Source organism: Capricornis sumatraensis, chromosome 11 (genome assembly GCF_032405125.1).
Source record: "Capricornis sumatraensis isolate serow.1 chromosome 11, serow.2, whole genome shotgun sequence".
Taxonomy (NCBI): domain Eukaryota; kingdom Metazoa; phylum Chordata; class Mammalia; order Artiodactyla; family Bovidae; genus Capricornis; species Capricornis sumatraensis.
This window is the reverse complement of record NC_091079.1, coordinates 26618172-26641649: the sequence shown is the minus strand read 5'-3', so window position 1 is coordinate 26641649 and position 23478 is coordinate 26618172. Positions and strand designations below refer to the sequence as shown.

The 23478-nt window shown below is 48.8% G+C and overlaps 1 protein-coding gene across 1 annotated transcript in view; it reads right to left on the bottom strand.

Annotated features, from left to right (window-relative positions):
• Positions 1–23478, bottom strand: part of ZFAT (zinc finger and AT-hook domain containing) — a 155933-nt gene that overhangs the window by 109312 nt on the left and 23143 nt on the right. The window contains exon 3 of the mRNA XM_068983678.1: positions 5841–6077. Coding sequence (XP_068839779.1) covers positions 5841–6077 — 237 coding nt within the window. The remainder of the gene's footprint in view (positions 1–5840; positions 6078–23478) is intronic.

Sequence of the window (23478 nt, the reverse complement as noted above, 5' to 3'; positions counted from 1 at the left end):
ATTGCAGGTGCATCTTAGGTAAGATCTTAGAATAAATGCCTTGTCTTCTTTAGGGAGGATTTAACAAGTATAAAGCAAACTTTTGCAGCTCTCCTTGCATAAAATGACCCCAGAAATAACAAGCTTAGAAAGGTTCAGAAGTCACTGTTATAAACTTGACACATTGATTTCTGTAGGCTGTAAAATGTTTTTCAAAAATACCAGCTGTTCCACATAATGGCATTAGGCAAAAAAAAAAAAAAAAATCTCTTTTCCTGGTTTCTTTTACTATTCAGATGCAGAATGAAATAAATAAATGTTGAATACATAACAAAATTGTTATTTTAACTTGCTATGGTTCAGTGTAGGGAAAAAGCTTATTTTGTTTTCTTCTAATTGTTTCAACAAGCCAAAGAATCAAGGTCAACTGTTTGAAATGTCACTAAACTGCTCTTTACCGAGCATATATTAAAACAATTATGCAAGAATTTTCCAAATTGTAATACTGTGTTTGGCAAACTGAGGAACGTGAAGCAATCATCACAGGTATGTCAGCTGCTAGGCGGCAGGGCGTTAGGTCATTTCTGTATATTTTAGAGGCTTCAGCAGTGGCCAGAAAGGGAAAAACACCAGGAGCTTCCACCTTTCCATTTGGTATTTGGTAAATTAGAGTCCACTTAGGTCATTCAAATCAATGGACTACAAGGGCATTTTCTATGCAGCTTAGCACCGGAGGAAGCTGATAATCGTATTAGGAAGGACGATGCCTGTCTGCCGCTGCTGAAGAGACTGCCTAATTAATTACAGAACAGAAAATAAAGGTGGGGACTGCACAGGGTGGAACTTGCCTTTCACATGAGGTTAGAGAAACAGCTGAGAGTGGTACACTGAAATGGACAAAATCAACAACCACAAAGAAGAAAAAAGGTTGGTTTTAAGGTGCGAATGGCAGAGCTGGGCCTTCTGCAGGGGAGAAGCGGGGAGTCAAAGGGTGGCATGCAGCCCTCCTCCAGGGAGCTGTGCGACTCTTACAGAACCGTCACTCTGCACTCCAACTTCCCCAAGTATAAAATTATGACACAGGTTTGAAAGGGGGGGTTTCTAAGTCAATCTTAAAAGATCACACATAGTGTGACTTGGCTGGTGTAACATTCTCGACATGACAGAATCACAGGGTTGGAGATCAGTGGCTGTGGGGTGGGGGTGACCGTGAAGTGGAACACGGGGAGCCCTCATGATGATGGGCAATCCTGCCTCCTGACTGCCGTGGTGGCTACACAACCCTACACGTGTGATGAACGGTGATGAGTGATGAGCTACGCGAACGGTATCTCACTGTCGGGGCTCCTGATCCTGACACCGTGCTATAGCTCCGCAAGACAGCACCACTGGGGAGAGCAGGGTAAAGGGTCTGAGACCTCTCTGTACCATCTTTGCAACTCCCTGTTATCCCACTAATTGTTTTTAAAATATGAAGTTTTTTCCCTTTTCAAGGGTTGACTTGGAATCAGACCCTTCTTCTCTGTGGACCCTACGATTTGAAATAGTTATCTGCAAACTGCACTTAATGAAGAACATCCTTTTGCCCATATTTACTCATCAAATATGTATGACTGCCTTACTTCACAACTGTCACAAAAAGACAATTTCCAGAGGGATCAAAAATACAGACAAAGAATGAAACCATACAAATAACAGAGGAGTATATAGAAGGTTTTTTTTCTTATTTGGGGTATATAGGTAAGTGTCCTAAGCTACGATAAGAAGGGCATGAAATCTGACAGTAGTGACAAATGCCGATATTTAAAACTTCAGTAAAATGCAAAAGGAAAGAAAAAGCAATTCTGCACATGAAGAGACAAATGATAAAACTGGAAAATATCTTCAGAATATATGGCAATCCAAAAGTGTAGTCAGTAAAGAACATGAGCAAGGAATGCCCCAAATTACACACAAGACAAAAACCTGAATATCTGCAACGAGATCGTCCACTAGTGACCAGGCAGATAAAATTCACAGAACATTTTAGAATGAACAGTCCAGTGGCATTTAGAGCGTCCGTAAGTGTTATGTGACCACCACCTTTATCTAGATACAAAATCTTTCCTATCATTTAAAATAAAACTCATTAAACAGTTTCTCCCCATCCTCCCCTCTCCTCTGACCCCTGGTAATTACCAACTGTCCTCTGTCTCTATGGATTATCTGTTCTGAATATACATGGAATCATACGATATGTGACCTAAAAGATGCCCTATTAGTCTGGGAATTACATTACTAGATATTTACCTAAGATAACAAAGGCACAAGTACAAAATATAATAATAATAGAATAAAATTGTAGGCTCAAGATTATACACCTGAGTAGTTTTTTTGCTTTCTGTTTTTTAATCAGGGAGAAAAATTTTAAACAGTATTCAATGTCGATCAACTGGAGACCGATGAAGGAAAACTTAAGGCCCACACACACAGTGAAAGGCTGTGCGGCCTTTAAAAATAATGAAAATCTCCATTTACTGACTCTTTCGTCAGAAAGCAGAGCATCGCAATCAGCAGCACAGACCCTGCAGCCAGACCGTGTGAGCTCAGAGCACAGCTCCGGCCCTGACGGGCTGTGTGACGTTGGCAGACTCCTGATGGCTCTGCCTCAGCTCCCTGTCTATGAAGTGGGCATGACAATAGTGACTACAGTGCCGCTGTGAGAAGGATATGGCGAAGAGGGGTACAAGTACTGAGAACAACGTCTGCAACATAGGAAGTGCGACAAACAGCTTGTGGAAGGAAAAATACCTGACATGAAAAAATTATCCGCTCCATGAACTGCATGAAAAAAGAACACAGAACATTATGCATGACCTCAATTACTGAAAAATGTATGTGAACATACATAGAATGTAGGTCTCTCTTCACTCTTATATACAGTGTAATAGAAATTACACCTAGGCAGTGAAACTGTGCACTATTTTTACTTTCTTCTTAGTATTTTTTATATCTTTACAGGTATTAAAAAAGAAAACAAATGATAACACCCAACTGGTACTTTTGGACACTTGGAACCTCAACTGGCCTGTGCTTTCTAGGAGGGAAACTGGCAAAATGTAATACACTTTCTGGCCCAGTAGTTCTACTTTCAGGAATTTATCCTATAAAAATAACATACATGTATATACACATATACAAATGCACACATGTACATAAGGGAATATTTATTCAAGTAATATTTATAATAGAAAAAAAAAAACCCAAGGAAACAATCTAACTTCCATTAGATGCACCATTGTTCGTCAGCACAAACAATGGAAAACGTATCATAGTGCGTGGAAAAATGATGCCACAGAGCCCCAGGAAAGACTTTCTCCGCGAAACCTCTGAATACCCAGGTGAAAAGCCTGCACTCTGCTGTGTGGGGGAGACACCAGAGTGGGTCTCAGGAAGAAACACCGGGGGCAGCACAGCCTGGGGGGCGGGAGGGGAGGGTACCCCCATGGACAGGACTGAGCCTCTTAGTTACTCCTAGGCCTGGGAGGAAGGAGCCAGAATGTCTGGCGTCGCCAAAGAGGGAAATTCCCCGATCTCTAACCACAGCCGTGCAGAAAGCCCAGGGGTCTCCAGGACAGGACAAGCCAGCCATGGGGAGGCACCGAATCAGAACAGATTCTCAACCGGGTCGAGAGCTGGCCCCTCGGACTACGCTGTGACGACCATTAAGGGTCAGTGCAGGAAACGCGGGGGCGGGGTGCATGTGTGCACGTGTGAGACACACTCAGAGGGCCACGGAGGTTGCGGGGGACTCGGTGAGGTGACAGGACGGGGAGCCCCTCCATGACCATATCCCGTAGGAACAAGCGCGCTGGGGACCGGTGCCTTGGGTACAGTGCCGTGAGCTCCTGCCCCTCCCTCCCCGGGCCATCTCACTGCTGAATTTCTGCGTGTCTGCCAGAGCACCTTAGGCTCTGAAGCAAGACACTGCTTCCCCCAAAACCACTGGGCTCCCCGCCTCCACTTCCCACACGGCGGGCACTCACACTCTGTCTTAGGACGGCTGCCACACTGCCTCATCTCGCCTGAACCCTTGTCTGTTATTTGCAGCAGCCCCTGCAGCTTAGTAAGAGTTCGTGCGGTCACCCTGAGAGCAGTTCTTTAAAGGAAAGAGCACTTTATGGGGTCTACAACTGGCACAGGTGTTGGCAATGAGCCTTGGCCACCAACTCGATGTCTGATGAATCTTAGGTGGTGCGTGCAACCATGCTAAGTCACTTCAGTCGTATCCAACTCTCTGCGACCCCACAGACTGTAGTCCACCAGGCTCCTCTATCCACTGGATTCTCCAGGCAAGAATACTGGAGTGGGTTGCCATGCCTTCCTCCAGGAAATCCTCCTGACCCAGGGATCAAACCCAAGTCTCCTGCCTTGGCAGACTTCTTTACCCCTAGCGCCACCTGGGGGGCCCATTAGGTGGTGCATTCCCTCAATAATGTGCTCAGTTCAGTTCAGTTCAGTCGCTCACTCTTTGCAACCCCATGGACAGCAGCACACCAAGCCTCCCTGTCCATCACCAACTCCCGGAGCTTGCTCAAACTCATGTCCATCGAGTTGGTGATGACATCCAACCATCTCATCCTCTCTTGTCCCCTTCTCCTCCCACCGTCAATCTTTCGCAGCATTAACGTGCTAGAATTTTACAAACCAAGGGCCTTGCTTCACTGTTGGGAGGTCCTTCTAGGACTGAAGAACTGGGGTTCAGAGTCAGACAGTCTGGGTTCAAAGGCCAGAAGGATCCCTTTCTAACTAAAAGATGCTGGGTAACCTGCTTCGTTCCTCAGTGTCTAAGCGCTCTTACCTGTGACACAGGAAGGACAGCAGTGGCACTGTGCCCACAGGGCTGAGAAGAACAGTGACAGCTAACATGCTCGGGGGCGTTTGAAATGGCAGGTGCTCTTCTAAGCACTGTAGAAAGTCCTGTCTCACTGAATCCTCCAAGCAACCAAATTAGCTAGTGCTGTTTCTATTCCCATTTTACAGAGGAGGAAAATAAAGCAGGATAAAGTTAGTAAGTACTGGAGCTGCGATTCAAATCCAGGCAGCCAAAGTCCAAAGCCCACACCTTGAACCAGAGCCCACATGACGTGAGTGTGTGCTCAGTCACTCAGGAGTGTCCTGCTCTTTGCGACTCCATGGACAGTAGCCCGCTAGGCTCCTTTGTCCATGAGATTCTCCAGGCATGAATACTGGAGTGGGTTGCCATTTCCTACTCTAGAGGTAAAATACTTAGCCTGGCACAAAACAGTAAGAACTTTCTACCTTCTTAGACATACTTTGAAAACTTCAAAACTGGTTGCAAGAATCAAACAAGGACAACAGAGCCCACGGCAGAGGCCCTTGCTGTTTCCCTCCTCCTAGATGGGTGTCTGGGAGACTGTCTCGCTCACGAGCACGCTCTCTTCAGCCTCTCAGAAGCCGCTTCAGAGCCGAAGCCTTGCCGAGCTCTCACCTGAAGGAAGCACCTGGTGTCCTGTATGTTTTTCAAGAGCACTGGCCACTCACAGGGGCTCAAGACTCACAGGGGCAAGAGTCAAGGTCACTCACAGGGGCTCGAGCATCCTAACCTCGGCCTTTCTGCTCACTGGGCCCGACAACACAGCTCCAGAACAAGAGAAGCCCCCCACCGCAATGAGAAGGCCCCCTGCACCCCAACTAGAGAGTAGCCCCTGCGCTCCACAGCTAGAGAAAAGCCCGCGCAGCAATGCAGACCCAGCAAGGCCATAATTAAAGGAGTAAATAAAATTAGTTTTAAAATCTTTAAAAAAAAAAAAAAAGTTCAAATGAGACAGCTGGTTTAAAAAGAGGGGGTGCGCTCTTACCTGCGTCCCCCTCCGCCTCGCCCAGGTTCAGCACGATGATGCAGATGTGCTTGCGGAGCTGGCGCGGGTTGGAGAACTTGCGGCAGCACTTGCTGCACTCCAGGCTGCCCCCCTCCTCGGGGGCCCGCGCGCCGTCCGTGCCGGGCAGGGCACTGCGCTCCGCCAGCTCCTCCTCGGGGCTGGGCTTCTTCGTGGACCCCTTAGGCCTGCCTCTCTTCCTCTTCATGACCGAAAACTCTGCGGAGGAAAACCAGAGGGCACTGTGGGGTCACAGAGGGCGACAGGGTGGGCCATGCGCTCGGTTTCCAAGCGTGGAAACATGTCTGTTTCCACGGGGAGCTCACATGGCACAGAATCCACCTGCAGTGCAGAAGGCCTAGTTTCCACCCCCTCGTGGGAAAGATCTCCTGGAGCAGGGGATGGCTACCCACCACCCCAGCACTCTTGCCTGGAGAATTCCACGGATGGGGACGCTTGGCCAGGCTACAGTCCGTGGGGTCGCCGAGAGTCGGACAGGACTGAGCAACTAACACTTTTGCTTCCCACATTTTATTTAAAAAAGGAAAGCTTGAAGCAGTTCCAGAAATGAGCAGCTGCAAACAATCATTTAGTGCTAACATCTCTGCACCTCTGTGCTATTACACAGTCAATTCTGTAATCATGTGATTTACAAATATTAATTTATCAGAACCTATGCCCTGTGCCTCTTCCATATAGTGGGGAGGGTTTTAAGGGGTGACTGTCAGCTTCAGCTCACAAACCAGGCTCCTTAGAAACCACCATTTCCACTGAAAACTAGTTCTCAGAAACTTGCTAAGGACTGTCTCTGCAAAGGGTTCTCAAAGGCTGCTTAGCATTTCATGGTCCTAATGAGTTACACAACTATTCTGACTATTTAAGCCATCATGATTATTAGGTCCAAACTGTTCTGATGGAAAAGAGACAAAAATAATTGCAATCTAAAGCCAAAGATTATAGAGCTAGAGACAGTATTTTTCAAGTTTTCTGGAGACCAGAGGATTTAAATGTCATCATCAGAGCTGCTTTGGAGCATGTTTCAAATCATTTTTCACCGCTTATTTCTTCTTAATTAGCATTCATTTTTAAGGCATCCATCTCCAAAGGAAGGTGGGGATTAAGATGGGTGAGCGGGCTGAGGGGGCCTCCGGCCATTGTAGGCAGGTGGAGTGCTGTCTTAGGTGATGTGATTTGAGGGGTGCCCTGGCTGGCACAGCCTGGCTGCCCTGCCATCTCTGGAAAGCCTTCTGTCTGGCTAAGGCATGGCATGTCAGCAGCCAGCCGTCTCTGTATCTGAACATCAGGGCAGAGGAAGGATCCTAGGTTCTAGCACCATCTTGGGGGAATGGTCATCTATGCAATTATGACGTGTTCGGGGTCCCTCCTGCTCTCCCTGCGGTTGTGCCCAAGAAAGCGTCACCCACAGTGCCCCCTGCTGTCACCGTGAGGACCCTGTAAGGGGGTCACCTGGGCTCCCAAATCAGTCAGAGAAGTCACAGGGGCAGGAGAGGAGGGCAGGAAGGCTCTGCAGGGGAAGTGCAGAGAGACGATGCGGGCTCTGACGGAGGCGCCTGCTCGGATGTGGGGTCCCCAGGAACTCAGAGAGGGGGGCTGAGACAGGGGAGCTCTTGCAGGAGCAGGGTTTCCACTGAGCTGCAGGGCCAAGGCAGGTCCTCCTTGACCTAGAGCTCCAAGCCAGAGCCTTCCATGGCCGGGGTGGCCAGCCTGATACACCGTCACTGCTTGCCTCTATCTCGCTGGGCTTGTTGGGGAATGAGCTCCCCTGTCGGCCCCGAGATTTTAGCAGGAGAATGACAGCTGTGGGGACAGGAGGCCCAGCCACTGCGTACGGAAGGCTGGGGAGGGAGGTGAGGAGAGGAACGTGCAGAGTAAGGACAAACCATTCACCTCAGAGCCATTAAAACTCTCCTTCTGATTATTCTTTACAACAGAAGCTTACTGAAGCAGCGTTAATAGCTGGAGGAGCAGAATGAGCAGAGAGGCTGTAAACCGCCCACCACATGTCACACCCACTGAGCTCGGGAAATGCGTTTACTGCCCCGCGCCCTGCCCTGCAGACAGAGGCCCTCCTCTGACATATCCTGAGGATGCAGCCGAGCAGTGGAGAAGGGGCTGCATCCGTACAGAGGTCTGCCCTCCGCCCTTGGCCACACAGGTGGCCCCCAGGCCCCAGGAAGGCCTGGCCTGACCGCAGTGCCTGTGTACTGGGGGCTTGGCCACAGGTCTACATGGGGGTTTGTTTCTGGGGCTCTGTGACAGGTGAGGTCAGGTCTGACCTCCTAGGGGAGCTGGAGACTGGGGACCAGTCACGCAGGTGGGTGTCATCAAACCCCATAAAAACTCTGGACACCAAGGACGTGGGTGAGTGTCCCTGGCTGGAGACACTCCCAAGTCCTGTTGTGTAACATAGCTGCAAGAAGACAGCGGTGTCCAGGACACCATGGGGGGTGGAGGCGCACAGAAGGCCCCGTGTCTGGAACCCCTGGGCCCCCAACCACACGCTGGCACCACCGCCTTCGGCCTGCTCTGACCTGCACCCTTTTTGTTTAGAACTGTCTTCCGAGCACAGAGCTTTCCCGAGTTCTGTGAGTCATACTAGAAGACTAGTGAACCCGAGGGAGTCCTTTGGGTCCCCCAATTTGTACCTAACTGACACAGTGTGGGTGGCCCTGGGAACCCGAGATTTGCAAGGTGCTGGCAACCCCGTTTTCCAGTTGTGCTGGGTCCTCAGCCGCAGTTTTCTCCGGCTGAGGCCAGTGCTGGGCGCGCAGGCCTCTCGAGGCGGTGGCGTCCCCCGTTGCAGAGCACAGGCTCTAGGCGCGCTGGCTTCAGGAGCTGCAGCTCTCAACCTCTAGAGCTCAGGCTCAGGACTCGCGGCTCCCGGGCTTTACCTGTTCCATGCCACGTGGGATCTTCCCAGACCAGGGATCGAACCTGCGTCCCCTGCAATGGCAGGCGGATTCCTATCCACTGTACCACCGGCATCGGCAATCCTGAGCAGACGTAGAAGCCTTGCGGGAGCCGTGCCCTCCATCTCAGCTTCAGGTTCAGCACTCATCGCTGCAGGGTACCCAGAGTCCGCTCCATGGAGATGTGCAGAGCGCGCTGCAGCCGCGCCACCCATGGGCGCCACCCCCTCGCAGCCCAGTTGGTAGCACAGCCCGGCCCACCAGACCTGAGAGTGGTCTGTATCCCCCAGCACTGACCCGGCGTCCCACCCAGCAGGCGCCCCGCAAACCTGGGTGAATGAACTCAACTAGCAGGGTGCAATCTGCTGTCGAGGAGAAAACATAAAATTGACCCCAAAAGCTTTGGGAAACCTCTAACATGATGATGACGAAGCTAATCTTACATCTGACCACATCCATAATTCAGATCCTCAAGACCAATTCAGAGAAGGCAATGGCACCCCACTCCAGTACTCTTGCCTGGAAAATCCCATGGATGGAGGAGCCTGGTAGGCTGCAGTCCATGGGGTCGCTGGGTCAGACACGACTGAGCGAGTTCACTTTCACTTTTCACTTTCATACATTGGAGAAGGAAATGGCAACCCACTCTAGTGTTCTTGCCTGGAGAATCTCAGGGATGGAGGAGCCTGGTGGGCTGCCGTTTCTGGGGTCGCAGAGTCGGACACGACTGAAGCGACTTAGCAGCAGCAAGTCCAAATAGCTAGCTAAAAATGAAATTTTCATAAATGAACTTGGAACAATTTAAGCACCGAAAACGAGCTGCTGCCATCAGCTACCCACATGGTACAAAAGAGCAGAGAATCCTGGAACTGGGCAAGGAAAACCCGGGCACCTCTACTGGCACACATGATGGCATCTCAGCGGAGGAAGCTCCAGTTCCTCGTCCTCCTCCCTGAATCCCTGTACTCAGGTGCCACCGAACTCTGTGGATTTTGTCCTAAAGATGTCTGCCCGGTAAACCCCCTCTCCGTGCACCCAGACCCCCGCCCACCATCTCAGCCACCCGCCTTCCGCTCTGGTCTCTCTTAGCCTCCATCATTTGTCTCACTGCCGCCCACCTGCACTAGAACTTTCCACGGTCCTTGAACAGTTTGCCCCAGGACTCAGCAGTTTGCCTCAGACCTGGCTTTTCAGGCCCCTTAGCACATAGTTCAACCCTGCACATGCACACAAGTACGTGTGCAAATACACACACACACACACACACATACAGAGCATTGTGCTTGCTCCCTCTCTCCTCCCACCACCCACTCACTCGGGGCAACGTCCAAGGCCTCCCTAAATATGCGGAGATGACACCTGTCTCTTTTTTACTTACCTGTACTGCTCCCCATCTTGCATCCCAATCAGAATCCAAATCCCGTTGCAAACCCTAACACTTCAGGCCCCATTGAAATCCCAGTACATCCTCTGTGAGACGGTTCAGCCCCCAGCTGCCGTGTGAGGCACACGCTTGTACAAACTCTGCCACACCATTTCCTGACTGTGCTTCCCTTCCCCCACCATCGATCACACACCCTGAGGTGTGAGCTGTCTTTTCAGCTTCAAGTCCCACAGGATCTGGGGCAGTGCTGGAGGCACAGTGCATACTCCATACAAGGCATACATGTTGTCAAAGCTGTGGTTTTTCCAGTCTCATGTACGGATGTGACCACTGGACCATAAAGAAGGCTAAGCACCGAAGAATTGATGCTTTTGAAATGTGGTATTGGAGAAGACTCTTGAGAGTCCCTTCAACTGCAAGGAGATCCAACCAGCCCATCCTTAAGGAGATCAACCCTGAATATTCACTGAAAGGACTGATGCTGAAGTTGAAGCTCCAATACTTTGCTCACCTGATGCGAAAAACTGACTCACTGGAAAAGACCCTGATGCTGGGAAAAACTGAAGGCAGGAGGAGAAGGGGACGGCAGAGGATGAGATGGTTAGGGACCACGATCAACTCAGTGGATATGAGTTTGAGCAAACTCCAGGAGGTAGTGAAAGACTGGTGTCGGGAGCATTTCACAGGAGGATTCCTGCATGCTGTTTTCTATTTCTCAAGGATTCTCTGTTCCTTATCAATTCCTATTCTGGGAACAAGTAGAGCTGCATGCAATTCTCAGGACTGAGGTCATAAGATGAGACATGCAGTGACTCTTTTCAGTGTCAGCAACCTTGTATGTATTAGGCTATCCATATTGTGGCTATTGATAAAATTTCATCCTGTGTAATAGCTGAGTAATCATCTTACTAAAGATATATAAGCCTACATTTCTGCTAATAAAGCACCCTTGCTCCATCAGAGCTTGGGTCCCCGTGTCTCTCTCTCTCTCTCTCTCCCTCTCTCTCTCTCTCTCTCTCTCTCTCTCTCTCTCTCTGTCACTTTCTTATCGTCAACTCCAGACCGCCAGGTTCCAGTCCATTAAAGGACCACAACAGACGGGGAAACCTGGTGTGCTGCAGTCCATGGGGTTGAAAAGAGTTGGATACAATTGAGCTACTGAACAAAGTCTTTTCATAACAAGAAAGGAAACAGTTAGAAAACAAGTCATTTCCTACGTCCCAAGTTTCCACCAGGAAGGAAGAGGCGAGCCATGGTGCACCTTGAGTCTGTCTCAGATCCAGTCTGGGGATAACCTCCTCACAGTCAGAAAATCACCCTTGCAGATTCAAGGCCCGAACCAGCAAGGGACAGAAAGAACCAGCTGGCATTATTTAAACTTAATCAAAAGACAACGTGAGCATTATGAAAAAAAATCTCGACATTATCAAAAATCTAATAACATAAGCCCTTTATGTGTACATCACTCAAGTCTGTGAGGCACTTTCCCAGCTATTATCTCATTTTATCTTCATGAAAACCTTGAGATAGATGCAGCAAATGTAACTCCTCAATGGGAGAAGAAATCAAGGACCCAAAGGTTCGAGGGACTTGGCACATTTTCCAGAACTTGCTGCTGAACTGGGCGAGGCTAGGACCTGGGTTCCTTCTTTCCGGCCCGGGGTTTTTCTGCTGAGCCATGTGACCCTTGGGTCCGTTCTGGACGTGGGAATGAAATCAAGACCCACACTGATGAGAACAGTGGCCAGGAGTTAAGCCGACCTGGTTCAAATTCACCAGCCTCAGCTTCTTTCTTTTTTAATAAAGACTGTATACCTTTTATTTTAATATTTGACTTTATTTATTTGGCTGTGCCAGGTCTTAGCTGCAGCACGTGGAATCTTTAGTTGTGGCATGCGGGATCTAGTTCCCTGACCAGGGATTGAACCCAAGGCCCCCTGCATTGGGAGTGTGGAGTCTTAGCCACCGGACCACCAGGGAAGAAACTGAGCCCCCAGCCTCAGTGCCTAACACAAAAAATAAACAGGAAGCCACTATTTTATAAAAAGTCGCTATTAAATAAAGAGCAGCCCATTAAAATGCTGAGCACAGCACTTAAGAAGTGAAGGATAAATGGCAATGGTTCCTTAACCCGGCTCCAGTCATGAATATGCTGACTCGGGCCATCTCTGAAGACACTATTACCCTCCCAGCCTGTCCACTGTGAGATCGTGCGATTTCTCGACGTACACACATTCTTGTTCATTAAGGCACTTTCCCCTCGATTTCTTCATTTCTTCATACCGAAAAGGCCAGTAGAGAAGTAGGGAGTACAAATTCCACTCTGCCTAAAAACAAGGATAAAGCCAGCCCGCCAGCTCCTACTCTGCAGCTCCATCTATGGTCACACCAATTCAAGAATTTAGGAAAAGTGTGGAGCACTGACTCTGCCAGGCCCGACAGTCAGCCTCTCTGACGTGTAGTCCCCAGGAGCCCAGGCAGCCACAAAGAGACAGTGAACGGTGTCAGCGCCCAGGGATACAGCAGGGGCAGTTACGGGACAGATCAAGAAGGGGCGGGGGCGGGGGGAGGAAGAGAGGAAAGCGAGAAGAGGTCCTGTTAAACATCCGAAAGGGGGAGCGATGGGAGAACTGGAATCCAGCTCTCAGGAGACCCATGCAAATCCCTCCTAGGGTAAGGCCAGCGTCCCCACCACACCAGGGTGAACAAGCGTGCACACACACACTCACCCATCTCACAACACTCGCATCAGACCTGTACTCACCCATCACACACACTCACCCATCATACACACACTCCCATCAGATCTGCTCCCACCCATCACATACACACTGACTCATCACGCACACTCACCCACCTCACACACACCCACCTCACACACACACACTCAACCATTACACACAAACTCCCATTAGACCTGCACCTACCCATTACATACACACTCACACACACACACTCATCACACACACCCATTACACACACACTCCCATCAGACCTGCACCCACCCATCACATACACACTGACCCATTACACACACTCACCCATCTCTCACACACACCTACCCATCACACATACACTCCCATCAAACCTGCACCCACCCATCACATACACACTCACCCATCACACACACCCATCTCACAACACTCCCACTAGACCTGTACTCACCCATCACACACACTCACCCATCTCACAACACTCCCATTAGACCTGTACTCACCCATCACACACATCCATCTCACACACACACTCACCCATTATACACACACTCCCATCAGTCCTGCACCCACCCATCACATACACACTCACCCATCACACACACTCACCCATCTCACAACACTCCCATTAGACCTGTACTCACCCATCACACACACCCATCTCACACACACACTCACCCATTATACACACACTCCCATCAGACCTGCACCTACCCATCACATACACACTCACCCATCACACACACTCACCCATCTCACACACAGACACACTCATCACATACACCCATTACACACACACTCCCATCAGACCTATACCCAACCATCACATACACACTGACCCATTACTCACCCATCTCACAACACTCCCATTAGACCTGTACTCACCCATCACACACACTCACCCATCACACACACTCACCCATCACACACACTCACCCATCACACACACACTCTCATCAGACCTGATCCCACCCATCACATACACACTGACCCATCACACACACTGACCCATCTCACACACACACACACACACTCACCTATTACACACCCACTTCCATCAGACCTGCACCTACCCATCACATACACACTGACCCATTACACACACTCACCCATCTCTCACACACACACACACACTCATCACACATACCTACCCATCACACATACACTCCCATCAAACCTGCACCCACCCATCACATACACACTCACCCATCACACACACTACCCATCTCACAACACTCCCATTAGACTTGCACTCACCCATCACACACAACCATCTCACACACACACTCACCCATTACACACACACTCCCATCAAACCTGCACCCACCCATCACATACACACTGACCCATCACACACACTACCCATCCCACAACACTCCCATTAGACTTGTACTCACCCATCACACACAACCATCTCACACACACACTCACCCATTACACACACCCTCCCATCAGACCTGCACCCACCCATCACATACACACTGACCCATCACACACATTCATCCATCTCACACACACACATACACACAAATTCACACACACCTACCCATCACACATACACTCTCATCAAACCTGCACCCACCTATCACATACACACTGACCCATCACACACAATCACCCATCTCACACACACACACACAAATTCACACACACCTACCCATCACACATACACTCTCATCAGACCCACATTCACATACTTCAATCAGACCCACACTCGCCTATCACACACACATACCCATCATATACATACACCTCCACACACACGCACCCATGACACACACACACTCCCATCAGACTGACACTATCCATCACATACACACATACTCATCACATACACACGCAACCCCTCACACACAGTCAACATCACACATACTCAACCCATCACACACACACCCATCACACACACACTCACCCATCACACACCCATTCACCGCCACATACACTCACAGATACAACCACACATTCATATGCACACATTCTTTTATATACTCATACAAACACACAAGAGGAAGAAGAAACTTGGTCCATTAGAAAATTTTTTTCCTGGAGCAGAGCCAGAGATTTGCTTAGGAAAAAGGAAGAAAAAAATGAAAAGTTCTTTTGCAGACCACTTCCAACATCAGCAAAAGAGATTAAAAGGCTATAAAATAAACCAGAGGACTTAGGAAGCTTCATGTTATAAAGGGAGGCCAAAATAATAAATCAATTACTACACCGTTAGAGGCTTAATTAAACCGTTTCAAGCATCTTTCAACTTAAAATGAATTGTGAAGGTTAAACCTGAATGAAAATCATTAGAGAGGAAACTGAGATTCTGGAAATCTCAAATTTTATGGACTTGGACAAAGAGGGAAGGAAGGACTTGGGGCTCTTAATGAAAGACTTTTGAAGAAATGTTCTCATGTTAACAGTCTAAGTCTAATTAAAATCTTAAGAAATACTTTTTTAAATTACACAGGCAACTAACTTTTCAGTATATACTCTCTCTCAGACACACACACACACAAACAGAAAATGTATGCAAGAAGAATTTAAGTCAAAAGCAAATTAGTAAATGAAGGAAAATAGCTTCTGAAAGAAGTTCAGTGGTAAGAACCTGATTATGCCCCGAGTGCCCCAAGAACACCATGGTCAGGCCTCTCAAGACGGCTGTTCTCCTGCTCTCTGTCCAGCCCCTGCCTGACCAGGCTGCTGCGTCTACACCCTCCCAACAGAGTGACCCTCGTTTGTATTGGGCTGGCCAAAAAGGTCATCCGGGCTTTTCCGTAACAGTGAACTTCTGGGCCAGCCCAGTACTTGCCCCAGGCCTCAGCTAACGATAGCTCATCCAAGGGGTGGTGAGGGGCACGCGCCTCTAACTGGTTTCCCTGCTAACAAACAAGCCCACCTGACACTGATTCCCCTGGGACTGACAACACCCCCCCCCCTTCCCCTGGGGAGCAAAGGCCACCACCACGTCCGGCCCACCATCCGCTGCACGTGGTGGGGTGTCGCTCCAGGACTCGGCTTCAGTGTGTAATCCCCCCATGCATTAAACCACCGACGTCTCTCTCGCTAACACCAGGCTCTCCCTTGGTCCTTGCGCTTGTGCTTGGGTCAAGCAGGTGCAGCCCAACAATCAGCAGAGCAGCCAGGAAACTGAGGAGACTCCTGTGAGCACTGAGATGTCAAGATGTCAGGAAATACAGGATGGGAGATGGAAAGTCTGGGGGCCTGTCTGCTAGCATGGTGGGGGCCGGGGGGTGGGGCAGCGCTCCAAAGTTACAGGGGAATCCCAGGGAGCCGATCTTGCTGAATGGGGGCTGCCAAGTGCTCTGGAGAACAGTGGCCTCTTCATAGTTCTGCTATTGTATCACAGTGAGCCTTTTGTCATTGGTTAAGCTATCAACAGCATTCTGGGCTTCCCAGGTGGCCCAGTGGTAAGAATCTGCCTGCCAATGCAGGAGACGTGGGTTTACTTCCTGATCCCTGGTCACAAAGGGGCTGATGTGACTGAGCACAGAGCACCCAAGGCAGCTTTCTAGGAGGAACTGGACTGAGCACACAGCACCCAAGGCAGCTTTCTAGGAGGGACTGGACTGAGCACACAGCACCCAAGGCAGCTTTCTAGCAGGGACTGATATTATGCCTTCGAAATTAAAATGATCTACCTGGACTCTCTGGAATGTTAGCCTTTTGTGATCTCTAAAAGTAAAGGAAAAAAAAAAAAAAGCTTTTAGATAAACTCTAGAAATAACCATGTCTTGGGAATGAGAACTCTTGAAGATTTCGTTCCCCCCTCAACCAAATCAGAGGAGCCTAGGAGGGCAACTGGCCAGATTTATTTTGCAAATGGACTGGTTTTAATTGGCTGTGCTTGGTGGAGATGATCATTTTAGACAGAACAGTGTCATATCTCAGTGGATATTCAATTCTAACTTTGTGAGCTGAGGTCTGTATTTATGAAAGTTATTGTGCTAGCCGTACTTTTGCCATGATGCTGTTTTGTTTAGTCACTCAGTCGTGTCCGACTCTTTGTGACCTCCTGGACTGTAGTCCCCCAGGCTCCTTTGTCCATGGGACTCTCCAGGCAGAAGTACTGGAGGGGGCTGCCATTTCCTACTCCAGGGGATCTTCCCAGCCTAGGGATCGAAGCCATGTCTCCTGCATTGTCAGGCGGATTCTTTACCACTGAGCCACCTGGGGATGGAGAGAAAATTATCTAGTGAAATTGTCACAGGGTATAACTGCTCATGACGTGTAACACGGCTTCTTCAAGTCTGCTGCTAAAGGCACATGTACCGTGACAACTGGGTATAAGGGATACGATGCAGAGCCTATAAAGAAGTGTTTCCCCAATGACATACCTCTGAGCCTGTTCCAAGATCTGGTTAGCTTTTCCCCAGTGTGAATGACCAGGTGAATATGAAGGAGGCCTAGAACCGGGGGACATGATCTGAACCAGGGGTGGGAGCTAGCACCCCAACATCACAGGACAAATATTTTTGATCATCAGTGCTTTCTACTAGAAGATTTGCGACCAAAAGGGGAAACAATGGAAAATCTGCATGTACTGAGGCATGAGGAAGTCATTCTGGCGTATACACGGTTTAACTTCGCCTTCACGGACCAGAGCAGCCTGCTTTGTGGCCTTTCAGACATATACTGCTCACTCACTTTGGCCACTGAGGAAGGGAATGCATTTGAAAGCCAAAATGAAGCAGCATGGTTCAGAGGTAAAAATGGTAAGCATGGTCCAAGGTAAAAATTGGTGGCCGTTGTAAATGGGGTTTTAGACATGTTCTTATATTAGTGCAGGGTTTCCTGAACTATACTGCAAACTGCGTGCTAAGTCGCTTCAGTCATATTCAACTCTTTGCAACACTGTGGACCATAACCCACCAGGCTCCTCTGTCCATGGGGTTCTCCAGTCAAGAATACTAGAGTGGGTAACCACTTTCCCCTCCAAGGGATCTTCCCAACCCAGGGATCAAACCTGCATCTCTTGGGTCTCCTGTGCTGGCAGGTGGGTTCGAGAGTTCCAGGTGGTGTTGTCTCAGCTGGGGTCACTGCTTGTGTTGGCTTAATGGTCACGCTCTCCCCTGTGCTGTACTTGTCGGGTGTCTTACATCTCATCCCTCGTCTGAGGGAGGAAGTCTATTCGAGGACCGAGCAGCAACCCACCCCCCTGTGAAATGAGCCTAACTGCTGGGTCTCCAGTGAGATGCAATCATCCGCCTCCTCTGGGCTCCCATGAAAAGTCAACCAGCTACTGTGCCAACGTGGAGACTATGGTCATGGTGGGGAAAGACCCTCCACCTTCCTGTCCCACGGGCCAGTGCGTCAGAAGGACCCCATCGGTAAGGGTCACCGTACGACTGACCGCCTGTGAGTTCCCTGGGCTGGGCTGTCTGGAGTGGAATGGGATTAACTGTTTTCTGTTTAGAAAGACCTAAGGGGTCACCTCTAACGGCACCCTACACAACACGGGCTGGCAGCCTGTCCTCTGACTGCTGACTCCAGGTGAGGCCACCAGAATGCTTCCATTAGAACTGGGCCTCCCCTCCCCGTGGGGGTGGCTCTGGGTGTGTAAGACAACCAGGGGTGGCCGGACTTTCCTTATAACGGCCAGGGCGCGGCAGCCACTGACCTTGAAAGCACCTGGCTCCAGAATCTGCCCACACCGTGACAAAGGAGTGTCCTCAGCATATTGGACGCCCTCCTCACGACACCCTGGCTGCTGCTGTCTGCACTAGGTTTGTGGTGTCTGGGTGCAGTGCCTCCAGCACACCTGACCCCGGGAATATCGTAGAAGATGGACTGGCCAGGACTGTGAGGGTCACTCGGGGTGCGAAGCGGGGCAGTGCGTGGCCAGGCCTCTCCAGGTGGCTGCTCCCTTGTTCTCTGTCCATCCCTTGCTGACCAGGCAGCTTCATCTACACGCTCCTGACGTGAGTGACCCTCATCTATACCCACCCCAGCTAGTGAAAGCTTATTAGTGGAGCGGTGAGGGGCGTGCCCCTCTACCAGTTGCCCCAGTAACTAATGAGTCCACCGACATCAACTCCCCTACTACTGGTCATCTCCCTTCCCCTCAGAAATGAAGACTGCCCCCAAGTCCTGCCCGCTGTCCACCACACACAGGGACGTGTTGCTCCAGGGCCCTGCTTCAGACGTGTAAACCCCCATCCATTAAACCACCAATGCCTCTGGTGCTGACTCCAGGCTCTTTCTTGGATCTGGAAGCTGGGCGAGTACAGGGCTTGTAGGTCTGTGCAGTGCAGCCCAACGAACAAGCAAGATGCGTACCCAAGTCTCACTCTCCGACTTACTAAAGCAGCGGTTCCCAACCTTGTGGGCACCAGGGAGTGGTTTCACACAGACAATTTTTCCACGAACCAGGGTCCAGCGGGGAGGGGGGGAATGGTTTGGGGATCATTCAAGCTCATTACATTTACCGTGCACTTTATTTCTATTGCTATTACATCAGCTTCACCTCAGATCATCAGGCATCAGACTCTGAGGTTGGGGACCCTTGAACTAGACGACCTTGAGTATGCTGTTTTACCTCCTCTACTCGGTGAAACACATGTTCCTCAATCATAAAATATGGGCACCAGCAAGGAAATAGAAGACATGACAATACGATAAACCAACAAAACCTCACACACACACATACCACATGCCTACCCATCCAAGAGCAGGATACAAATTCTCAGGTGCACAAGGAACATTCTCCACGTTAGACCACCACGATCGGCCATAAGTCAAGTCTCAATAAGTTTACAAGACTGAAATTAGAAATACAGAAAAGGCCTTCCCTGGTGGTCCAGTGGTTGGGAGTCTGCCTGCCAGTGCAGGGGACACAGGTTTGATCCCTGGTCGGGGAAAATACACGTCGCAGGGCAACTAAGCCCATACGCCGGAACTACTGAAGGCCGTGCACCCTAGAGCCTGTGCTCTTCAATAAGAGAAGCCACCACACTAAGAAGCCCAAGTACCGCAGCTAGGCAGCAGCCCCTGCGCGCAGCAGTGAAGACCCAGCGCAGCCCCAAATAAATAAATAAATGATTTTCTAAAAGAGAAAAAGAAATGAAGAGTAGAACGAAATTTGGGAAATTCAGAAATAAATGGAAATTAAATGGCACTCCTAAATAAATAATGAGTCAAAAAAGAAATCATAAGGGAAATTAGAAAATTCATTGAGACGGAAAAGCAGAAAAACGCAACAGACCAAAACTAATGAGATGCAGCAAAAGCAGTGCTTAGAGGCCAATTTAAAGCTGGAAATGTTAAATAAAGAAGAAAAGAGATCAGCAGCCTACTCCTCCAACTGGAAAACTAGAAGCAAACTAGAGGCAACGCAAGAAGAGAACAGAAAAGAAACAATGAAACAGAATACAGAAATGAAACATATACCCCAAAGACCTACGTGCTCACTATCATTAATTCTCGAGAAAATGCAAATCAGAACCACCACGTGATACTAGCCCAGACCCACAAGGGTGGCTAGCATCAAACACAGGAAAACTGACAAGTGCTGGGGAAGCTGCGGAGAAATTGAAGCCCTCGTATATTAACAGGAACAGACATTAACAGGAATGGGTCCAGGGCTTCATCTGGTTAGAAAACAGTTTTGCAGTCCTGTTCTCAAAAAGTGAAACAACAGAATTAGCCTATGATCCAACAATTCCACTCTGAGGTACAGACTTAATAAAACTCTGTATCTATACAAATGCTTCTACACAAATACTTCGACATCTACACAAATGCTCCTACAAAGTGTTTACAGAAGCATGACTTATGATAGTCAGAAAGAAGAAATTACTCAAGTGTTTGTCAACAAATCAATGGGCGGAAAAAATGTGGCCAATCCATACAATGAAAGGTTATTCAGCCATTAAAAAAAAAAAAAAAAGTACTGATACAGACTACAACCTGGAAACATGCTAAATGAAAGAAGCCAGGCACAAATGACTACACATTATATGATTCCAGTCATATAAAATTTACAAAAAAGGCAAACCCAAAGAGAAAAAAAAGTTCATTAATGGTTGCCAAGGTATAGAAGAAACGAAAACTAAGAGTGACTTTTTTTTTGTAATAGTATCTTTACTGAGATGTAATTCACCTACCATTAAATTCATCCTTAAATTTAAAAGTGTCCAATTCAGTGATTTTTATACATTTGCAGAGTTGTCCAACTATCACCACTGTCTGCTTTTAGAATATTTTCATCATCCACCAAAGAAAATCTGTATTTACTAATGGTCATTCTCCATCGGCCCCTCCCCCAGCCCCTGGTAGGGTTTCCTGGTGGCTCAGTGGTAGAGAATATACCCATCAAAGCAGGAGACGTGGGTTCGATCTCTGGGTCAGGAAGATCCCCTGACCCAGGAAGGAAATGGCAAACCATGGGAGCGACTTCTTAATGGGTACAGGTTTCCTTGGGTGGTTGTGATGGTTGCATTATAGTGTAAATATACTAATAACCACTGAATTATATACTTTCAAATGATGGGTTTTATGTAAACCTTATCTGTGACCTTGTTCATAATGACACAAAGCTGGGGAGAAGATATATATCATCAGGAAAGAAAAGGTTATATAAATTAAGAATTACCCATAGAATGAAATACAGACAATAAAAAGAATTTGGAGACATGTTGGCAGTGAAGTGGCAGGCTGTTCATACAGTGCTGACAGTTCTGTTGCTAAATAACAGGAAAACAGAGAGTTTATATGCTTACATATGCATATAGAAATGTCGAAGAACACACTTAATTGTTAGCAGTCATACTGAAACTGAGCAGGGCCTATGGGGCTTCTGGGCACAAACGTCTGTCTGTCTTCCTCTCTTCTTCATTATAGGAAACGGGCTTCATTCCATGGCCTTCCCTGAGTTCCATCAGGCATGTTCAGACAGCTAGCTGCTATTCAGGGAAGGAAGGAGGTACACAGACCAGGGAGGAACAATCGAAAGAAACAATAGTGCCGCCTTCCTGCAGGGTCCTGGTTCCCCTTCAAGGGATGCACAGCGTCACAACAGCATCTCTGAGCTGTTTTGCAGAAATTAACATTCCTACCAGGTGAGAAGAGTTAATGGTACGCTGCCCACAAGCACTGCAGACCCCAGGCGGGTTGGAGTCATAAGCGTGATGACATGGATGCCCACTTACCTCCCCACCAACCAATCAAAAGAATGTCCATGAGCTGCTGAAGTCCTTTTTGAACCACTGCTATAGAACTCAATACCCCTCTCAGGTCGAGACACCGAATGTTCAGTGCATTAGCCTGCTGTGTCCCCTTTGCCTGGCAATGCAATAAGGCTGTTCTTTCCTACTCCACCCAAAACTCTGTCCCTGAGATTTAGCTCGGTGTCGGGGTTCAGAGACTGGATTCAGCTTTAGTATTTCTAGGATCTCAGAGAGAGAGTTAGGGAGATGTACCTTCCTCCCTGTATATTGTTTTAACATTTTTCCAGCAAAGTGTTATTACTTTTTTAATTGAAAATAAAAGTATAAAGGCATGATTGCTTTGACGGCTTTACCCACATGGTGGGTGCAGGGCCCAGGAGAAGCCCCGGGGTGTGCCTGAAGGAATGCAGGGGGGCTTTATGGGAATGGGTTCCTGTGCGGCTCTAAGGAGAAAGGTCTAGGTTCTAGAGAATCTGCGCAGCTCTCAGGGGAGAGCTGAAGTACCAGAGGAGGAGGAGGAACTGCAGAGAAGGTAAGGGGGCCCGTGCCGGTCAGAAGGGTTTCCAGGTCTGAGAGGTCTGGATGAAAGCTAGTCACTAGAGCTTCCTGAATGAGGGGTGACAGGTGGAACAGAACACACGCTCCGTGAGACAGAGAGGAACAGCAAGGATGGTGAGAGGAAAATGACTGACAACACAGGCGACTGTTTCTTTCCATCAGTGCCCTGTGTCGGGGCCCGAGCAGGACCCGGGACAGCCCAAGGCCCCTCTCCGAGCGCCCTGCAAGCACAGGACAGGAAAGAGACTGAGGCGTGGGGGGCAGGGGGCCGTAGGAGCCCCGAGGAGGGCCTCCCACCCCACCTGGGCCAGGGCACGCGTTCCCAGGAGGAGGGAGGCATTCAGGATGGCCGCTCAGCCCATAGGGACACCTCTCACAAACGTCGGTGAGGAGGGAAGGGGCAGAAGTCAGAACACGTGTGCCTTCCAACAATGACATGCATATATCCATGTGGATTCTACCCGCTTTATTCCTTTATTGTTTAGAAATGAAATGAAAAATTCAAATGAATATATCTCTTACTCACATTTCATTTCAGGAGGAGGACAAACCTTTTAATGCGGCTGCACAGCATGTGGGATCTTAGTTCCCCAACCAGAGATTGAACCCAGGTCCCCTGTGTTGGGAGCAAGGAATCTGAACCACTGGACGGCCAGGGAAGTCCCGAGGAGGAGGAGAACTCTTAATAAGCAAAGTGGAATAAAATAGAATGAAGAGCTTTGTTAACAGCCTTTCTGAGTTCTTTGCATGTTAATCTGTATGACAACCATCTGCCACAGGAATGTTACAAAAAGAGATTATCTGTTTTTCTGAGTTTATAGATGTTGAGGCAAGGGCACACACATTTGAAGTCCTTGA